The sequence below is a fragment of the Centropristis striata genome, chromosome 4, assembly GCF_030273125.1.
Source record: "Centropristis striata isolate RG_2023a ecotype Rhode Island chromosome 4, C.striata_1.0, whole genome shotgun sequence".
In the NCBI taxonomy this organism is placed as follows: domain Eukaryota; kingdom Metazoa; phylum Chordata; class Actinopteri; order Perciformes; family Serranidae; genus Centropristis; species Centropristis striata.
Window position 1 is genome coordinate 8,048,828 of NC_081520.1, and position 20,088 is coordinate 8,068,915.

General features: G+C 38.5%; 1 protein-coding gene across 1 annotated transcript; it reads left to right on the forward strand.

The window, feature by feature from the left end:
* Window positions 1-1,564: 1,564 nt before the first annotated feature.
* On the forward strand, window positions 1,565-19,270 carry wsb1 (WD repeat and SOCS box containing 1). The gene is made up of 9 exons (XM_059331049.1): window positions 1,565-1,958; window positions 4,258-4,426; window positions 7,336-7,619; window positions 9,038-9,169; window positions 11,317-11,417; window positions 13,778-13,950; window positions 14,957-15,070; window positions 17,061-17,168; window positions 17,819-19,270. The coding sequence occupies exons 1-9, from the start codon at window positions 1,919-1,921 to the stop codon at window positions 17,979-17,981; spliced, it is 1,284 nt and encodes a 427-aa protein (XP_059187032.1). The 5' UTR covers window positions 1,565-1,918; the 3' UTR covers window positions 17,982-19,270.
* The last annotated feature ends 818 nt before the right edge of the window (window positions 19,271-20,088 follow it).

Sequence of the window (20,088 nt, forward strand, 5' to 3'; positions counted from 1 at the left end):
ACTGAGGGATATTAGGATGCCTCTTTTATAAATAAATGATAGCTTGCACGGAGCATCAAATATGTTTTTAAAAAAAAGAAAAAAGGGGGTTATCATAAATACTATACCTCCCATAAGGATATCAAATATGTAAGGATGAACCTGAGCAACACTTGTGTCTATCTCACGGTATAAAGCGTGGTTAGATGGCTATCAGAATGATTAATAATTATCATGAATAATTACTAATTATAATAAATGATATGACTTGATTTACTGAGTCTTCTCTCAATTTTGGGCAGCGCTTTGTAAAACAGAGAAAAGATTCACCTAAGTTAGTCTCATGAAGTTACAAACTTAACAATTTGGAACACTGATTAATAATTAACTTAGCTAATCATTGTCAGCAACAACACAACCTATCAGAGCCCACATTTTCTCGGGGGGATCTGAGAGCATGCTCCACTACAGTTAACCCTCTGGGGTCTGAGCCTATTTTGGCTGTTTTTGAATACTATTTTACCCTTTATATACGACATACAAATGTTTACCATACCCATGTTTGGTATCCAGTCTTTCCGCACAACTTCATCTATATGAGCTGGCAATTATTTTTTCACTTTAATCACTTTATTAACATATTAAGCCCAAAAACACACAAAAATCAAACACTTGACGCTGGAAACTATTAGAATATTATTGGAAAATGAACCTTAACATATGTAACATAACATATATATAATGAACCTTATAAGAGGTTGAAGGTGTCTACATAAGAGTGACACAAGCCTGTCAGAAACATGACATGACAAGTATCATGAGCATTAATGTTACTTCAAAGTGTCATTAATGTTCATGACACATCCCATGTCATGGTTATGACACGCTCATGTCACTCTTATGTAGACACCTTAGAGTAAAGTGTTACCAATATTAGTGTCAACAATAAAACACTGATAAACTAAACTGATAACTAAACAATCTTCCTCTAGCTCTTCTTTGCTGGGTTCTTATCTGATGCCTATGAATGTGGCAAATTGTCAAAGAAGTGATGATCTTAAAGGCGTAAAATCACATGATCTGATCAACTGAGGATGTAGGTGATTTTACCATAGGCGGTCGGCGTCATGAGGAGATGATTGAGGCAAAAAACAACAACAATTTTGACAAAAAATGACTTAAGCAATTATTTTAACAGTGTGACGATATATCTTTAGTGTTATGTTTACAGGTGAACATCACGCGTAGAGACGTTCTGATATTTTAATAATAAACCGAGATTTTATATTTTATGTTATTATGGGTATTATTATTATTATTATTTTTTTTTTCTTTTCTTCTATTGCAGGGGTAGGCAACTTGTGGCTCCAGAGGCATATGTGGCTCTTGAGGCGATTATTTTAACAGTGTGACTTTCACCACTTGGTGGCGGTAATGTACCATTTTGTTGTCAGTTGCCAAAGGAAGTAGAAGAAGAAAAAAAAGAAACGCAGCAGGGGGAGGGGTTAAAATAGTATTACCATAGCAACCCTGCTGACGTGTGACGAAAGCCCTCCCCCGGGTCGGGTCACGCCTTCAGATGAAAATAGCTCGCTAACATCCAGTCAGAAGCCATTGTACCACCGGAGATCGCTAGGTGCTCTGCTGAAGGAAACGCCACGTTTTAAATCTAGGAGTGTACTATCCGTGCAACAGCATTACAGAGTTGAACAGTAAAATAACGCGTATTATCGAGGACGTGAAGGAAAACAACGTTTCTACTGTTTGAACGACGACTGTGTTTCCTACCTGGGACGTTACGCTCGGCGGAGGGATACAACCGACTGGCAGACATCTGAACACCGATCGTCTGATTCCGCACCAAGTGCCCTCTTCCTCTAGATATCTTCATTTTATAGTCCGTGCTTGGCTTTTCTCTCGGTTTTGTGCCCTTATTTAGATGGCAAGCTTTCCAGACTCTGTAAACGAAAATGACATAGGTAAGTAGAAATGTTAACATTGCATTTATAATTTATAAACGGTCCGTTGTATACAGTGTATGGTTATAACCTAATACAAATAACATGGAACTAAAAAATAGGTGTAATATAGCAGCTAGCTGGGGTTATCTTTAACTACAGTACAGCTCGTTGGGCGGCATTGAGCATTATTTATTAACAGTTCAGTAGCTAAGATGCTATTTAAATCAGTTTGTGTTGTATACAATGGTGTTGTGTTGTATATAATGGTGCTGTGCCGTTAGCTGCACTGAGTCCCGGGCTTGCCAACGTCACCGTCTCAGTTTAACGAAAGTGCATTTGCTCGGGATAAGAAACATATAATATAATGACGTCACTACAGTTTATTGTTTTCACTCTTCAGCCTTTGTGTATACGTTTATGTTTGATAATAAACATGTCGCTGGCTGGAAGCGCTGCTCAGAGCCTTCCCTCCCCCACAACCACTGGCTGATTCACGCCTCACACCGAGACGTAGACTACGTGCGTGCCCACACGCGCAACGCTGCCTAGTGCATAACGTTGCTTTATATGTAATTTATTAACCCATAAGAACCCAGACCTATGTATCATTGAAAGAAAAATACGGGGGGCATACCACAGACCAAGTGGACCACATAGAACACATTTATGATGTTGTTTTTTTGTTTTTTTTTAAACTACCCCTACATGTTAAAGATCTGTGATGTGGATTGGGGATTTATGGTATTTATTTTTTATGATATTTCTTATTTTAATATAAATACACTTAACACCTTTTCTACTTACAGAAACACAAATTTGACTTTTTCTCTGCATCTCCACAACATATATTAAAATTGTGACATTAATAGTGCTGTTTAACAACAAATTATTTTTCAGATTTGTTTTTAAGTAACAAAATAATAATAATTAAAAAAAAGTAAACCCTAACAGGGTCAATAAAGGACACCCTATAATTTGATTAGAATTGTTAATGGGTTTAAACTTAGCCTTGTAACAGAAATAACCTTTTTGAAATTAGCTACTTTTTTCACATTTCTGTTTCCAGTCACACCCATATTTTGGAGAAGTCACTTCTTGTTACAGTCACATGACCACCATACCAGGGTGTTGAGTATGTGTTGCTTAGGGATTTAAAGCGTTAAGGTCAAGGAGAAAGATGAATATGGAAGATTCTAGAAGATTTAATGCGTCCGTTACAACCGTGTCACCATGGATTCTTATGGGTTAATAATATTATTTTAAGTATTATTAAAAAAACGCTCTATGTGTGAATATATCTGAGTTTTTTTTTGTTCAGTTCAATATTTTTCTTTTTAATACTCTTTTTTTATTGGTTTTTCATTTTTATAGGCACAAACGTTAGAAAAAACAAAACAAAAACGATTCTGACAACAAAGCACAAAACAAAATAAGTCCCACCCCAAACTAACAGTGAGCGTTGCACTATATATTTCTATTTATACATAAAATAGGTAAGTAAATAAAAAAACTAGAGGAGACAGGTAAAGGAAGAGCACATACATAAAACAAATGAAAGGGCAGACAGTCGTCATCTTCCAGGGACAAATGAAGAGTTATAGCTTCTGTAAAAAGGAATGCAATGGTTATTCAGTTCAATATTTGAACAAATTCTATTTTCTATAATCCATAACTTTGTATCTATGAATACCTAACTTAATAAAACAATGTTCAAATTGATTCACATTTGGCCATAAAAAGTGTTGAAGTAACTCTATATCTGTAGACACCCCATTCTTCTTTATAATGGTAAAAAAAACAAAAACTGCTGTATGTGTGTTGGAGGAAGTTGTGTAATAGTCTCTATCAATTTGCTGCGTTTCCAGAATCTATAAGATTTACAGGGGAAATATTTGCCAAAGGTTACATGTCAAGTCTGACTGTCCTGTAGAGATCGTCTTGGTGAAAGTACAGGTAGAAATACAATACATGAAGAGCTCAAGTATTGATAAAAATGTAGATATATAGAGTTTAGTTGATATAGGTCACTTTACAGACCACTTCTTTAGAAAAACCACGTGCATTTGAGTAGTTGCTTAACTTGCTTTATTATAGAGCAATAAACCTTATTATCTTGGAACCTTCCCACCTGCTGTTTGTGTGGTGAGCACAGTCAGCCAATCAGATGCCTTCATCAGTGACAGGCCCACTCATATATATCTGTGTGTAAAAAGGTTCCTGTGGGTTGGTCAAAATAAGTGGAGGTGCTATAGCTTGTTAATAAGTGATCCTATCGATCGGTGTAGCTGAAGTGACCGTGTTGTTGTTGTTTTTCTAGGTAAGGCAAAGTTCATCGGTGAACTCCTGGTGCCTGTTGCTCCTTTTGACCAGAAATCTGGGCGCGAGGCTTGGACTGCAGCCTTTGCACCCAATGGTTCCTACTTCGCTTGGTCTCAAGGGCATCGCATTGTCAGGCTCATTCCCTGGACCAAATGTCTGAAGAACTTGTAAGTATCATTTGAGACGGCAGTTCACTCTGCTACTACTGGTACCTAAATGTACCAACCATGATTATTAAAACATTAACCCAGAACCTGGATTCCAGTTGGGATGCTGTGAAAAAATAATAAAATCAGAAGGCAATGCTTTTTACATACTTTATGCATTGCATTATACATATTTTGCATATCCTTAGTGACCTCCAGTCATTTAGTTGAATGTAGTACAACACTCACTCTGAATTTGATGCATTCTGTTTTTATTTACATTTCACAGTGCATCCCAACTTTTTTTAGAATAAGGTTTGCACATTATGGTTTTACTCAATTTCTTACCATCTGAAACCCCATAATTGTAAACAGTGTGCGAGTACTCTTTCGGCTATGATCGCTTTATTATTTGATTGGACTTATTTTATGAGTCACCTGGGTGATATTTAGGTCTGAATCGTGGAATTCTTTGTTTTATCTTTATTATTAATGTTATTGTTATCCACTAGAAGTATCTGGGTCATGGAAACCACCAGGCCTGTGTCAACTAAAATCTGCAGATAAAGTTTAAAAACTCACACAATACTAAAAAAAGATATTGTGTGAGTACAACCTTTGCAACCAAAGGTGATGCACGTGATAAAATACCAAAAAAGCTGCAGTCTTTGACATTTTAGGGTGCACCAGAAGTGTGTCGTTAAGTTTACATTTCAGAAATTGACAGTTGGAAGGTGAAATTTGCTTTTGATTGAAGTTGGGTGGGGAAGTAGTTGGCACTTCACGACTTCACGACAGGTTCAAACCAAAACAGTCTTATTCAAGTATGCTTTATGCAGCCACTTCCCCAAGATTAACAGGAAGCTGAACTCAACATGTTGACCTGTTGTTCTGCACAGGCAGTTGGCACACGCATGACTCACCAACACTCATTGACAAAACATACTTTTAGCTGTTTATCCAGAAAGGACAACTTGGAAATGTTTGAAAGAAGCAAAAAGTTAGCAGCTGGAGAATATTACCACTGCAAGTTTTGCTGTAAAATGTGATTATGAAGTGTTTACAGTGCTGTTTTATCTACAGTGGTCAAAGAAAGTTGATAAGCTGATAGCTGTTGAAAGCAGATAATTAAAGTCAAAATGTTAAGTTTCACTGCATGAAATCAAGTTGTGATATTATGTGCTACTTTATACTGTCTGAATAAGTCACATGTATATAGTTCTGGTGTATATCTGTACTAATAGAACAATCTAGCAATTTATAGGCCCCCAGTTTCCCTCCCCACATAACTCAGAAAACAGAACGTACACTAAAGGGTGCTCCCCTGTACAAGGACATGTGGCTTGTATTATCAGCTCTCTTTCCGCCTAACAGGCTATTTTTCCACTCAATAGGGCCTTGTGATTCTCAGAGCCACACTTTTTGAAACTGTCTGCAGAACAAGTGCTGGTTGTTTCTAAACAGCAGGCAGCTGCTGTTTAGCTGCTTTTTTCCCTGTAGTGGCAAGAAACACTCAGCTTGGCAGCTGACTAGCACCTTTGTTATAACATTTTCACCATTGGCATGGGTCGGTCTGCTTAAGCAGCGCCATGCCAAGCCAAACTGTCAAGACAATAGTTTCCACTAGAGCCTCGCAACAGAGGATAGCCTGCCTGGTGGCACTTTAATGTTTTTCTGTGCTGGAGGCTGAATAAAAAGCTGTTTTCAAATGTCTCTCTGCACTGAGGTCAAACTCCTGTCTTCCCGTGTGTACTTTCACATATCAGCCTTCTTTTTACGGATTGCTTTCAGTCATATTGGAGCTGTGTTAAGTTCAGTTTGCTAAAAAACAAACCAAACCTTCCCTGCTGGTGCTGCTTCCCAAGCTTTATGTTGGCAAAGCAGCAATGTTGATATTACTCTGTCAAAGTGAAATGAAATGCAATGTCTTTCAAAATAGTTGACCAAGCTTCATGATCAATGATATGTCAATAAAAACAGGTCTAATCAATCAGACATATGGACATAGTTTGCCATATTTGGTCAGTGGATCCGTTTTAAATATTGCAGAGAGGAACAGTCCAAATAGAGACTGCCATGGTGAGGGGGCTGCAGGGACTGTGGTTTGTGACAAACACACTTCCAACACACATTAATACCTAACCGACACGGTACAGATGTCATGGTTTGGTGCATGGATTTACACGAAGAATACACGGTATAAAAATAAATACAACTTTCGTGCGAAAATTTGTTAATATAATGCAGAACTACTTTCAGACATACAAGTACCTTACAGACACAAACTGTTTTGAGTGGCAAAATGCAAAATGAAGTTCATCTTTATGGATTAAATTAATGTTGAATTTGTTGTGTTGTGGGTTCATGCAGCAGGTATCAAAAGCAAGAGTTTATCGTCTTTATTTCTGATGAGTTTCTAAGACGAGTCCATCAACATCACTGTAAACTTTAAAAAATAGGAGCACATTAAAGTGTTAACAGAATCTACAACAGAATTGATTAGAAGACTGTAAAAAAAATCATGCTATAAATAAACAGAAGCACAAGAAGCCTTATTCTCCCTTACAATAATTCCCTACATGTTAACAATCATCTAGACAAACTCATTATTTTAAGACAAATAATTAAGATTAATGTATATGATGGAATTGTGTCATTAGAATATGCGAGAGGCCACGAATTTGGGGTTTTATTGGCAAAAACTTTGATGCACTATAAAAAAAAAAGATTCCCTCATACGTTTCTGTTTTGCTTTTCCCTCCATTGTACTGAACTCGTACCAAACCGAGATGTCTGAACTGAACCGTGACGTCTGTGTACCGTTCCACCCCTAGTTGCTTTGCAGTGCAGGGAAAACCAAAACTTCTGCTCATATGGTCTGTCTCTTGTTGACCTCTTCTTGCATCTCTCCCCATTCTCTGTTACTGTAGTTCAGTGGGCCATGGTGGAGAGGTCACCAATGCCTCTAGCCCCCGCCGCCTGTCCCGCCAGAACAGCAGTGAAGGCCAGGTGATCCCGGCGGCCGATGAGCCACGTGAACACACCATCGACTGCGGGGACATCGTCTGGGGCTTGGCCTTCGGCTCCTCGGTGCCAGAGAAGCAGAGCCGCTGTGTTAATATAGAGTGGCACCGCTTTAAGTTTGGTCAGGACCAACTGCTGCTGGCAACAGGCCTCAACAATGGTCGCATCAAGATCTGGGATGTTTACACTGGTGAGCGCACATTTTTTTGTTCATTACAAGTAGTTTCCTTCCTCATGTTCAATCGTTGGTAATCAGACTGGGAAATTCAGTTTAGGTAACAAACGCTCATTATCTCTGTCAAGCAGTCACTAGACATCAGCAGCCAAAGCACACAAAGCTCTGTTTAAAGCTGGAAATGCAATTAGCAAATCCAGTTCTGGATATATCTACATATAATACTGCATGTAACTCCCTCCAAGCACCAGGCAAACACAAGTCGGTTTCCTTCAACTGATTTATTTTGGGCGTCATTCATCCATCTCAAAATCCACCGTGAAAACTGCACATAAATTATAAGGAAATAAATGTTAAATCAAATTAATTTAACATTACATTCCACAAAGTAAAATACAGATAAATGAAACAAAATACCTTGTTGGCTACATGCTACATAAAGGGAATTATATTTTATCTTTAGTCTTCTTCATATTAATGATCAGTCTCTCTTGACGAACAATTCCATCTGAACCATTGAACGAAACTCGGGTGACTTAGTTCACCTTCAAAATAAAAGCATTATAATGTATACCAAATAAAATAACATTTAAAGAAACAAATACAACTTAACCCATTGAAGCCTGGAAAGCGGATACGTCGTTTTGTAGTATTTGTATAAGCTCTCAAATACTTTTTGAATTTCATTTCTATCTGCTACAGATGCTGAAAAATCTATTATTTAGTAGAAGCGTTGACACTTCTGTTGAATTTCCAGAAAAACTTCAGGTTTTAGGGGCTTATTTTAAAATCGCCCAGAGGTTTTACAGGCGTTTTAGGCGTCAATGGGTTAAATTAATTCCTTTATCAGTTGTAATAAATTGGCAACAGTTACACTGCATATTGCTCCAGTGACCATTCTGTTTAAAGTCCTAGTATGTCATCAGCTAACAGTGTTATTGAGAGGCTTTGTCAGCACAAAGCAGACTTTTGTAGGGTTATTAATGTGATGATGCTGGCAGCCACTTATTAATGTGTCCATAAACTGGGCAGGCAGGATTTTGGAGGCACGTAGTTAAGTCAACACTATTTCAAGTCCACCTGGCTAAAAGGTGATATATACTCTAAAGGGAGTCTGGTTTGGACTGTCTGAAAGTAAAATACTCCTTTCTTAAGTTGACACAATCTCCAGTTTTTTTTTTTCCAAAACCAACAAATAGCCTGTAATCACCAGCTTTCTCAAGTGATTTCATACTCCACATTCTTCACATTCCATATTTTGTGTAAACAGGCTCAATCTGATGTTCTGCACTGGAACAAGAGTGAAGTTCTTGCTGTGCCTGTACACTATGTATTGCTGACATTTTCATTGTTAAGTTGAGGTTTTAAACTGGACGGAGTAGTAGCTGCACTTCACCACGGATACGTTTTTCATGAATCCTCTCTCGCTGCAGGAAAACTGTTGCTGAATCTGATGGACCATACTGATGTAGTGAGAGACTTGACATTTGCTCCTGATGGCAGTCTCATGCTGGTCTCTGCGTCCAGAGATAAGACCCTCCGAGTGTGGGACCTCAAAGATGATGGTATGTCACTAAGCTGTTCTTAACAGAACACTTTTATTTTACGTCTACTTTCTGTTTTTCTTTCATTTAAAAGGTGAAGCAGGACTCTGACCTTTTGTTTTGCTCCAGATAATTCCTGGTGTAATAGTAGTTTTTTTTGCGGAGGGAAATACAGTTCCCTACAGACATTTTAGGAGTGCTCAAAATGTTCTGCTCAATGAGCGTGCACCACAAAATGCAGCTTTTCAACACTGCTTAAGACCACATACTTCCCAGCAAGCATTCAGAGATCGTGTAAGCCCTGGCCTGTGGATGAGGCCTGGGTCATGCATGCATGAGGACCCTTTGAATTGCATTAGTGGTGTGACCTACATTTCATCCAGAAATGGTTCAGTTGCACATTCTGCTCATACTTGGTTTACTGTCAACAAATCCCATAAAAAGACCAAAACCAACAATGAATTTAATCTTACTAAGTAAACAAATACACCCTTTCTTCCTGTTTGAGTAACATTAACTAAATGACAGTTATCTGCTGTTGTAGGAAATCACTGAGGCTTAAACATGCAACTTCTTTAATGGAGGAAAGCCAGTGTTATCCTTTGTAGTATAAACTACAAGAAGGCTATGCTACTAAATATTTTTGTGGACATTTTTTTGTGAAATCAAAGTAAGTTACATGTTATGTGTGCCATCCTAAATGATTTAAGCACATACATCATGTCTACTGAACCAGTGGTTAGATTGTTGCATATCCTACCTCCAGTCTCTTTCCCCTTGTTTCCTGTCTGCCTGTATTCTTTTATTTTTTTTATTTTTTATCTTCAGTTGCTGGCCCCGTCAGATTAAAGCTAAACAAATATTTAAACTCTAATATCAATAAAAGCTGCAAGCAGCCTTGAACAGGCCCTCGCACCTGCACACACGTCTGGGTGCCAGCAGGACTCGGCCAACCAGCCACGCATTACTGCAACCACCGCACACAGCTACACTGTCCTGGGTATCTCAAATTTAGTAGCACGCTCCGTCTAGAAGTGGTGCATGAGTTTTGATGGGGTAAATTATGGGTGGCGGGGCAAACTGTCACCTATGATAACGGAACTCTCTGCTGAGTTTATGGATGCCTTCCAAAAGGGTACAGGACAAAAAGTAGCTGATTGATGAAAAAGTTCTTGATTATAAGCAGGACCTGATCCCAGTAGGCCTGGGTATACCACTGATGTTTTAAATCGATCTGATTCACAATGTCCTGATTCAATTTGATTTCCGATTCAATCCGATATCAATTTCGATTGCATATATTTCAGTTACAATACCAATTTCTCTTGTATTATGAAATACATTTTCAGAGACTTAAGGCTGTAAGTTGTACAAGAAACCCTCCACATTATCAAAAATATTAATTTGTACAATAAGAATAGTATTCAGAGATTTTGGCATCCAAAATGCAACCAGACGTTAAATTACGGAATCTTCTGAGGGCCGTCCATCATTTTGACAGATAATTAAAGTAATTCACACTAATGTTCAGCAGGTGGCCTGTGCATATTAATCATCCCTGGTGTAGACTTTTCTTGATCTCTCGAGCAAAACCTTGTGCTCGTAAATATTCGCTCCGAGCGCCAGAGCGCTCTTGGAACACACAGTTGTGACTATCCAGAGCTTCACAGTGTAAAGTTACTGTGGGCTCTCTGTCTGAGCAGCTGGAGCAGCAGCCAACTACTGTTAGCTAGTAGCAAAAAAAAGCTAAATGTCACGTCAGCTGAGTGTTTTTAAAAGCACAGTAATTGTGATGGTGTTGATAAAAGAGGTGAAAATAAGAGGGGTTGGCCAAAAAAGCTTCACATTGAGGCTGGAATATACATATATTTATTTTAAGATAGATCTCTGAATTCCGAAAATGACATTTAATATTGATTTTAATCTTTTTTTTTTTTTTTAACCAAGCCCTACATCACTGTATAAAAAATGTATAAACATATAATTTTTTACTTTTATCCCTGCAGCTGTCAGACTATTACAACTGCACCACCTGTTGTAGTTTCTGTTCAGATCCACCACACCTATGTTAGCACTTATCATTACACTACTCACCATAGCTTTAATATATAATCTTGATCAATCAAGCCCTGCCCATGTATAAAAAGTTGTTTTTTTGTGTGCTTTAGGTAACATGGTGAAGGTCCTGCGGGGGCATCAGAACTGGGTGTACTGCAGCGCCTTCTCCCCCGACTCCTCCATCCTGTGCTCGGTCGGTGCCGGCAAAGCAGTACGTACACAAGTTCCTCATTACTTGTTTTGATGGGTTTGATGGATTGCTAGCTAATCTTTCAGTTGCTTATGACCAGTTATGCTTAATCAACTTACAAATGAAGACACTTCCCACTGCCCTGCCCTCTCATTTCCACCTTACTACAAACCATGCTCGGTGTCATGATAAGTTGTGCAGCCTGCATCTACATTCTGTTTGGTTCTGTTTGCAGTGGAAAAACAGGCTTTTGTTGTTCTGAAGTTTGCATGCAGATAACTGTTTCTCTATTAATTCAGATACCTCCTAACAGTATATGTTGAAGTGGGTTAGACCAAACTAAAACTTCAAATCATTACAGCAGGGGGGTCTTTAAGATATTTTTTAAGTTCCAGAAAAATACTCTTTGGCAGTTTTTAAAAAAAAAACAATTCTGACCCTTATGTACATGTTGCTCATTATCAAAGGTCAGATTAAAATAACAGAAATGTTCTTATGGCATGTTGAATGGACTTCCCATATTTATGGTTGTGGATATTGATCCCATAGACTGGCCATCATTAGTTCACCCTAACTTGAGTGTTGCAGCTTTCCATCAATCTGAACATGGTTGTAATGGTAGACATGGTGGTAGCTTTGTTAGGCTGTGTATGTCCCTACAGTGTGTGTCTTGCTCTCCCTGTCACAGGTGGGGGCAGAGCTCAGTGTGTGATTGGTTTTGAAGGGAGCGCCGCGCTGACATTTTGAGCAGCCGGTGTAAACCGGGGACGCACAGTGCACAATGCCCAAAGGCCTGGCCAGGGGCAGCCAGGGGCAGCCTGGCACCAGTCTGTACGTAGGTGCTGCTCTGTGTCTGTCTACCTCTGCTGTTGCAGTTCCTCTATTTATTTTAATTTCAGTTTAAAACTGTTATTAGATACTCCTCTATCCCCACCTATCTCCTTAACCCCAACCCCAACCCTCACCACATGTTTAAATAGCTCCATCCACTTTCTGCACATACTAGCTTCTCTTTTGTCACTGTCAGTATAAATGTGTCCCTCGTAGAATACAGTGTAACATTGTAATGCCGCTAATGGTCATAAAGCCATAGAAAACAATTCAGTCAGCCACAACAGTTTTACGAAGGCCCTGCCCTTTCCCTTTTACTGTCAGTTAGCCAATAGCTTGCAGTGCTTTGCAACTGTTGCAAACGTCCTTTTGTAATGGGATTTCAAATGTAAATATTTGTTGTGCATTTGCAGAGCACTTGTATGCTACAAATGTTGCTATATATAAACACTGAGCTGTTGCTGAGAAAAACAGTTTAGAACTGGCCAGTTATGTGGTAACTTTCCATCAGCACTTATAAAAACATTTAAAAATGCTCTGTTTATGCTTTTGGCAGCAACAGTGGAAAAGCAAGAGATTTTCTACATCAGCACATTTGTGATGAAAACTCCTTAGTAATTCAAGAGAAAATGATTTGCATGTTATGAACTATAATACAGAAACTAGAAAATTAGGAAACTAGCTAGTAGAGAGTCATGTGCATGTGACTGTTCTGATTTTTATGCAGATCATTGTTTGCAAACCTTGATTTCAATTTTTAACAATTCTAGAGAGACAAAGTGCAGCGATAATAATATTAAAGATTCTGACCATGGCTGACTGTTAAAAACAAAAGGCTTCCACACATGATTACTTTTCTACAAGTGTGTATGTGTGTGTACAATACATATTATATATATATATACATGTGTGTGTGTGTGTGTGTGTGTGTGAGTGTGTGTGTATGTGTGTATTTTGCCAGAGGTATCAACCCTTTGGCCATAAAATATTCTTTTCTCTTGCAGTATCTGTCTCTCTTCGTAGGCTTCTGCCGGAGGTGCGAGCCTATTGTAAACACAGTGAACTAAAACTCTGAAAAGGGGAAACCAGTGGAGTAACTTATGTTACCTTAAGTTACTACTTGTTTTATTTTCTCTTTTTTTGTCTAGACCTTTTTTAATATAATAATTAAAGTACTTATATTTAATAATGCACTTAAAGATGTATACAGTTAACTGATGCTGTTCTAGTTGAATACTAGTATATGAAGATGTTATTATAAATATAAATATAATCAATGTAGGTGTAGTGTTGCATTTTGACATAGCATTGCTGCTTGTGTAGCATGTGCTCTTTGTTTGTTGGGCCTGGTTAAAGGTTACAAAGTATGACAGTGACACTGAGCATAACTTGAGTACTACTCTGTTTAATTCTGTTGTAATACACGTTGCTTAATTTAATTTTCTAAATGCATTATGTGCATATAGTAATGATATGTGTAAAATTATTAAATAAATCTATACTGCCCAAATGATTCCATGGGCTATAACAGTCCCCTCTTCACATTGCAGGTGTTCCTATGGAACATGGATAAGTACACGTTGATCAGGAAGCTGGAGGGGCACCACAATGATGTGGTGTCTTGTGAGTTTTCACCAGATGGGGCGCTATTGGCCACTGCCTCTTATGACACCCGGGTCATTGTATGGGACCACCACAAGGCCACGGTCCTGCTTGAACTGGGGTAAATATCTTGTATATTTCTATTTGCCAATGAGTAAAATACAAGTATTGTATCATCAACGCCTATTTCTGTGTTGACTGCAGTGCATGAGTCATGGAGTGAAGGCTTATAATCAATCGTGAGTAGTAGGGCTGGGCGATATGGACCAAATGTCATATTCCAATAAATTTAGGCTGATTATCGATATGCGATATATATATCCTGATATTTTTATTGCAAAGTGAGAGCAAATGTTCAGTCAAAGCTAAATATGACATGTCACACGTAGTTTTATTTAAAGTGTTCATTTAAGTCAACATAAATGCTGTATAACAGGAGTACCTTTTTTTAATTTTATTTTTTTTAATTAAAGCTCCATAAAGTGGACATTTAAATAAAAAAATATCAAAATGAAAATAGCCTATGAAATAAAATAGGCCAATCTTTTCCTGAAATAAATATATTTATATGATAAAAGAATAACTAACATTACAAAATAACTAAATATGACAAATCCTAGTAAGGGCAGCATTTATATATGAAAGATAAAAAATTGAACTATATCGATATATGCGATATGGTCTAATTCCATATCACAATTAAAAATATATATCAACATGTTTTTTATATTGATATATTGCCCAGCCCTAGTGGGCTATAAAAAATATATATATAAAAAAAATATGTTATACTATTATTTATTTTTGACATATTTTGATGGTCACAAGTTGTAATCACAGGATGCAGAAGAGTCATACAGTCAGTAAATTGACTCAGTAATGTCACTTACACAACAGTATCTATCTTAGCTAACATTAATTGCTGATCATACTATAAATAGGGTTGTGATTGCAAAACCTCTGAGCAAACTGAAGAGCCAAGTGTGCTTTAGTTCAAATTTCTTTTCAGAGAAGAAATGAGCTGTTTCTTTAGTTAAACGATCCATACATATTCTTTGTAAAGGATGTTCATTTTGAATGTGAGAAACATTGCTGTGTATGGTACTGATGCTTTCCTCTTTCTCCAGCCACCTCTTCCCTCCTCCATCACCCATTTTTGCTGGAGGGGCAAATGACCGCTGGGTTCGCTCTGTGAGCTTCTGCCCTGATGGCCGCCACATTGCTAGCATTACTGATGACAGGTATGGCTCTTTCTTCATTTACATCCATCTCTGCTTCCACTGTTGTGTTTGTACTGTGTTCAGCTGGGTTAGGGCTGGGTGATATGACAAGAAATATCGTCCAAACGACAGAAAATGTCTACTGTATATATTTTCTCTATCTCAATGTAAAAAAAAAACAGCATTCCTGCAATATCTATTATTATAATGAACATAATTTGGACACGGCTTTACATTCTGATCTTTACATGTGAGAGTGAAGCTGAAATGAACAATAGATGTGTCTGTTTTGAAGCCTGGAGAGGGCACAGCATACAGTAATGGTGTCAGACTCCGCCCAACCAAAACAAACAGCACTCCTACCTAAGGTCAGTCATGTGGAGCTGGTATGACTAGAAAATGTCAGACGTGGACCTGCAAATAATGCTCTGCAAAGTTTTCAACCCACCTGTTTCCACTACAGGCGTATGTGAAATGTAACAATATCACACTTTATTTGGATTACTTCCTACATTGCAATGATACTGAATGTAAACAAAGTAGTTGTGTGCGCGTGTGGCACCGAATGATTAAATTGGTACACTGTAGTACCGACATAGTACTGAACTTCTAATATACTACCGAACAGTCCTACTAAGCATGAATGTTTGAGCAGGAGATAAATAAATTACAATTTGCAACGTTAATCTTTCTACGTGTTAAACCCTGAGAGAGAAGTGCTTTCATTAGCAGCCTTGACATATCCACATGTTGGGACACATGAGCAGATATGTAAACAGCACAGTGGAGCAGAAAAGCTTTACTGTTTGCTGTAGTTTGTTGTGAAATGGTGCAGGGAGTCATGAGTCTTAATGGGGCTTGAGAGCACAGAGCTACTGTATGCTGGTCTGTTTGGACAGGTCACATGACTGTCACAAGGTAGCCATTAATCACTTGGATCACTGGCTGGCCGAGCGCTGGCGGAAAATATGTTGAGAAGAGAGGCAGGAGGAAGCTCCACAAAATGGCGCTTGTGTAAAAACTGCTGCTTCACTGGTTGACGGTACGGCCACGCAGAGACATGAACCTGCTTCTGGACTGGAGCCTGGTACCAAGCAGGGACAGGGACAACTGGTTTAGGATGAACAGCTTGTTAAAAATGTACCTGCATTGATTTAATGTCTGCTTAAAGAGGAGAAAAATATGATTATCTGAATTTTCTGTGAAGATATTAAGTGTCTGATGTTACGGGAAGCAAACGTTGCCTTCTTTACTATGGCTAGGGATGACGCCGATCAATCGGCAACTGATCGGATTGGCCCGATGTGATAAAAAAACGATTGATCGAAAAATTAGATCAAAGGTTAAAATCACCGATCCGATCGCATTATACGTACATGTGCTTTACAAGTGTTTGTTATGGTGTGATATACATTCCGGATCTAAAGGTGGCGGTAGTGCGCCGAAACGCTGCCGCTTTAAAACAAAGAAGAAGAAGTTTTGTGTTGTGGTCACGCAGCCTGCATGCTCCAACACGTTCTTACCGTAACGCCTTATGGTGTGTTATATTTACACTGAAAGTCAGAACTTGGAGCTCGGAACAACATCGAAAATTCTGACATTCGTGTAGAGCTAATTTAATAAATGACGTGGTATCGAATCAGTGCCTGGACTCCAGTACTCGCCCATTCCGATGCCAGCATTTTCGCCAGTATCGGAGCAATTTCCGATACTGGTATCGGAATCGGAACAACTCTAAGGATAAGCAAATTATTGTATTCTGTTTTATTTAAGCTTTAAACAATGTCCTAAATTTTTGGGAATCAGGTTGTAATACATAGGAAATATCTCTGAAGAACCTGCACATTACTATTAAGAAAGGTCATTTGAAGTCTAATATTCTGTTACTTAAATGTTGCCACTGTGCTTATTTTGAATAACGTGGCCTTAAATCTACCCTGAGCCTCTAGTTGTGTCTGTCAGTTTGTATTGTGACGGCAGTGTCCTTGTGTTTTTCTCTGTCTCTGCTCAGGCTGGTTCGTTTCTGGAGCATAGAGGAGAGGGCTCCTCAGGCCATCGCCTCTCTCTCCAACGGCCTCTGCTGTGCCTTCTCTCCTGAAGGAAGTGTCCTTGCTGCTGGGTAAGCCACTGCTGCATCTACAGACACACACCATCCTCAACACACAGATTGTGATATTTTGGCCCTATCACCCCTTGTTGAATTGTGCCTTGTAGGGTTGTCAGGATGCTAAAAATTTTCAACTCGATACGATACTCAGGAAAATATTCGATACTCGATACCATTTTCGATACCACAAGGATAAAAACAAAGACCCCAAAATTTAACAGAAATATTTTTATTAACTAGAAAAATGCAACATGTAAAGATTAACAGAACAGAAGGTTAAATATTTATAATAAAAAAACAGTTGTGCAAAAAGAAACTCCAACTATGATAACAAGCTTCAGATACTCCATACTTTTGAAAATGAGTATTGTATCCGGATACAACGTTTTAGTGTCGATACTTTTGAAAATAAGTATTGTATCTGAATACAATGTTTTAGTGTCGATACTTTTGAAAATGAGTATTGTATCCGGATACATCGTTTTAGTGTCGATACTTTTGAAAATGACTCTTGTATCCGGATACAACGTTTTAGTATCGATACTTCTGAAAATAAGTATCGTATCCCGATACATCGTTTTAGTGTCGATACTTTTTTGAGTATCGATACTTTTGACAACCCTAGTGCCTTGTGATTGAGATGATTTTATTTCTTCCTCCAGGACTCGTGGTGGTAGTATGCACTTCTGGGAGTGTCCTCGTAGCGTTGCCAGTCTGCAGCACATGTGCAGGATGTCTGTCCGCCGGCTGACCACGACCCAGCAGGTGGAGGCCTTGGCTATTCCTACGCCGCTCCGCGACTACCTGACCTACAAAATCATCTAACACCCCCACCCACCACCGCAGCACCCGCTGACTCAACTGCACTTGCCACAGCAGCATCATGCTGGAAAACCAATGATTTATTTTCTGAAAAATAGAACATTTTTCAAACAAACTTCGTTAAACCAACAGAAGCAATCAGGAGGAAAGGAGTTACATTTTACTGAAACAGAGCCACGTCTTTGTCTCAAACCCCCGCTGCATCCATCCACAGCTGGATGTTGTATTATTTTGGAAATATTTATTTTCGTGAGTACTTAAGTAAATAAGTGTGCTAGGGCCAGCGCACTGTCCATACCTCTAAGGTCATGTTATTTCATGGGCCTCCTGTCCCCTCCAGCAGCTCCTCTTCCCACTGGCTGCTGCTTTCCACCACCTTCACTTAACCCTTTTATTTCTTAGTCAACTTGAAATGGCTTTTGCACGTAATATGAGGAGCTTTGCAGCCAAGCTTGCTCTTAATGTCAGGTTTTCTGTGAGTGAAGGGAAGAGACGTGGGATGTTTAAAGTATGCATGGTTTTGAAGGCCAATAATTAGATCTGTGAACTACTGATACTGTGGATGTTTAGTATCTTTGAAGGACATTATTGTCATGGAACAAAAGATAAACAAACCAAGCAGTTATTGTTCTTCTCTTTAGATTTTGAATATTTCTCTGAAACAGTATTTACACTACCTGCTTGCCACTGAAACCTGAACTTCATTAATGTGCATCAGCATTTGCTGTTCTGTGATCTGAGGCAGTTTATAACCTGGTTTGATTTAGTTTCTGTTTGGTCACACCAGAAACAGACAGACAGAAAACTCAATGACAAGCAGCGCTATTAGCTACTTGACTAGCCGTGGAGCCAGAGTGATAAATCCTCCAGACAGATTTATTGGTATCGGAGAATTTCAATGACAAATAATTGAAAACAGTGTGGAGTATGTAAATTTTTGTCCACCAAATAAATAGTAGTGCAGTTTATTTTTACATGTGCTGCCCAGTACATTTCTTGGTAACAAAGTTTTATATATATATTAAAAAAAATTAAGGTAACTAATATATGATTAGTGGATTTTTAAACCTTAAATATTAATCCTTGAATTGCCCTCTTAAATCCTGTATGGAAACATCACGCCACCAAGGATATCATCCTTCATTTGGATTACTGTTGACTTCATCTGCACTTTCTGAACTATCCAACTGCAAATAATAATTGTTGTTATTGGCAATTCAGATCGGCTTCTCAGAGTCAAAGTTCAGCATGGACTTACATCACTGTGCTCCACTGATTGGCTCAAAGTTTTGCCAACACAACTGTGTGGACCAGACCTTAGAGAGCTTTTTATTTTAACCCACTGAGGCCTAAAACGCCTGTAAAACCTCTGGGCGATTTTAAAATCAGCCCCTAAAACCTGAAGTTTTTCTGGAAATTCAACAGAAGTGTCAACGCTTCTACTAAATAATAGATTTTTTAGCCTCTGCAGATAGAAATGAAATTTAAAAAGTATTTGAGAGCTTATACAAATACTACAAAACGACGTATCCGCTTTCAAGGCTTCAATGGGTTAAGTAGGCCACCATTTTTGTTTTCTACTGCATGTACCTGTTCTGGTGACAAACACCTGCTAAAGGGTCCACACTGTCTCACTGATGTCAGTTAGTGGTGGTAATGCACCAAAAAACATTTTAAAACTCCAACAACGACCAACCCTAATTCTAAAAAAAAAATTGAATAATGCAGAAAATGATCATTTGCTAAGAATTTTCCAATCTTTTCAGTTGAAAACTGATTGAAGAATATTTTATGTTCAAACTGCTACTTTGTACCAAACCATACTAACTAACTACTTGTCCTCAGAGTTTCACTTAATTACAACCATTCAATTGCTCCAACCCTGACATGATGCTGGTGTAGCCCACCCACAGTCTCCAGACTGGGGACCTTAATGATGCTATGCTTGAATAGACTTGACACAGTGTGCCCTGCCAGCACAAAGCCGGTGATGGTTTCTCATTAAAGCAAAGCATCTCTGCTGCTGTATACAGAGTTCCATGTGTTAGGTATGTATATATAAAATTGTATCATGTCTATAAAGATTTAAGATGTTTTCCCACTTTGTCAT

Excerpts from the sequence above, each read along its gene's own strand:
- wsb1 (XM_059331049.1), top strand. The coding sequence starts at position 1,919 with ATGGCAAGCTTTCCAGACTCTGTAAACGAAAATGACATAG. Across the intron at positions 11,418-13,777 it reads CGGTCGGTGCCGGCAAAGCA|GTGTTCCTATGGAACATGGA; the intron begins GTACGTACACAA and ends TTCACATTGCAG. Across the intron at positions 15,071-17,060 it reads GCTAGCATTACTGATGACAG|GCTGGTTCGTTTCTGGAGCA; the intron begins GTATGGCTCTTT and ends GTCTCTGCTCAG.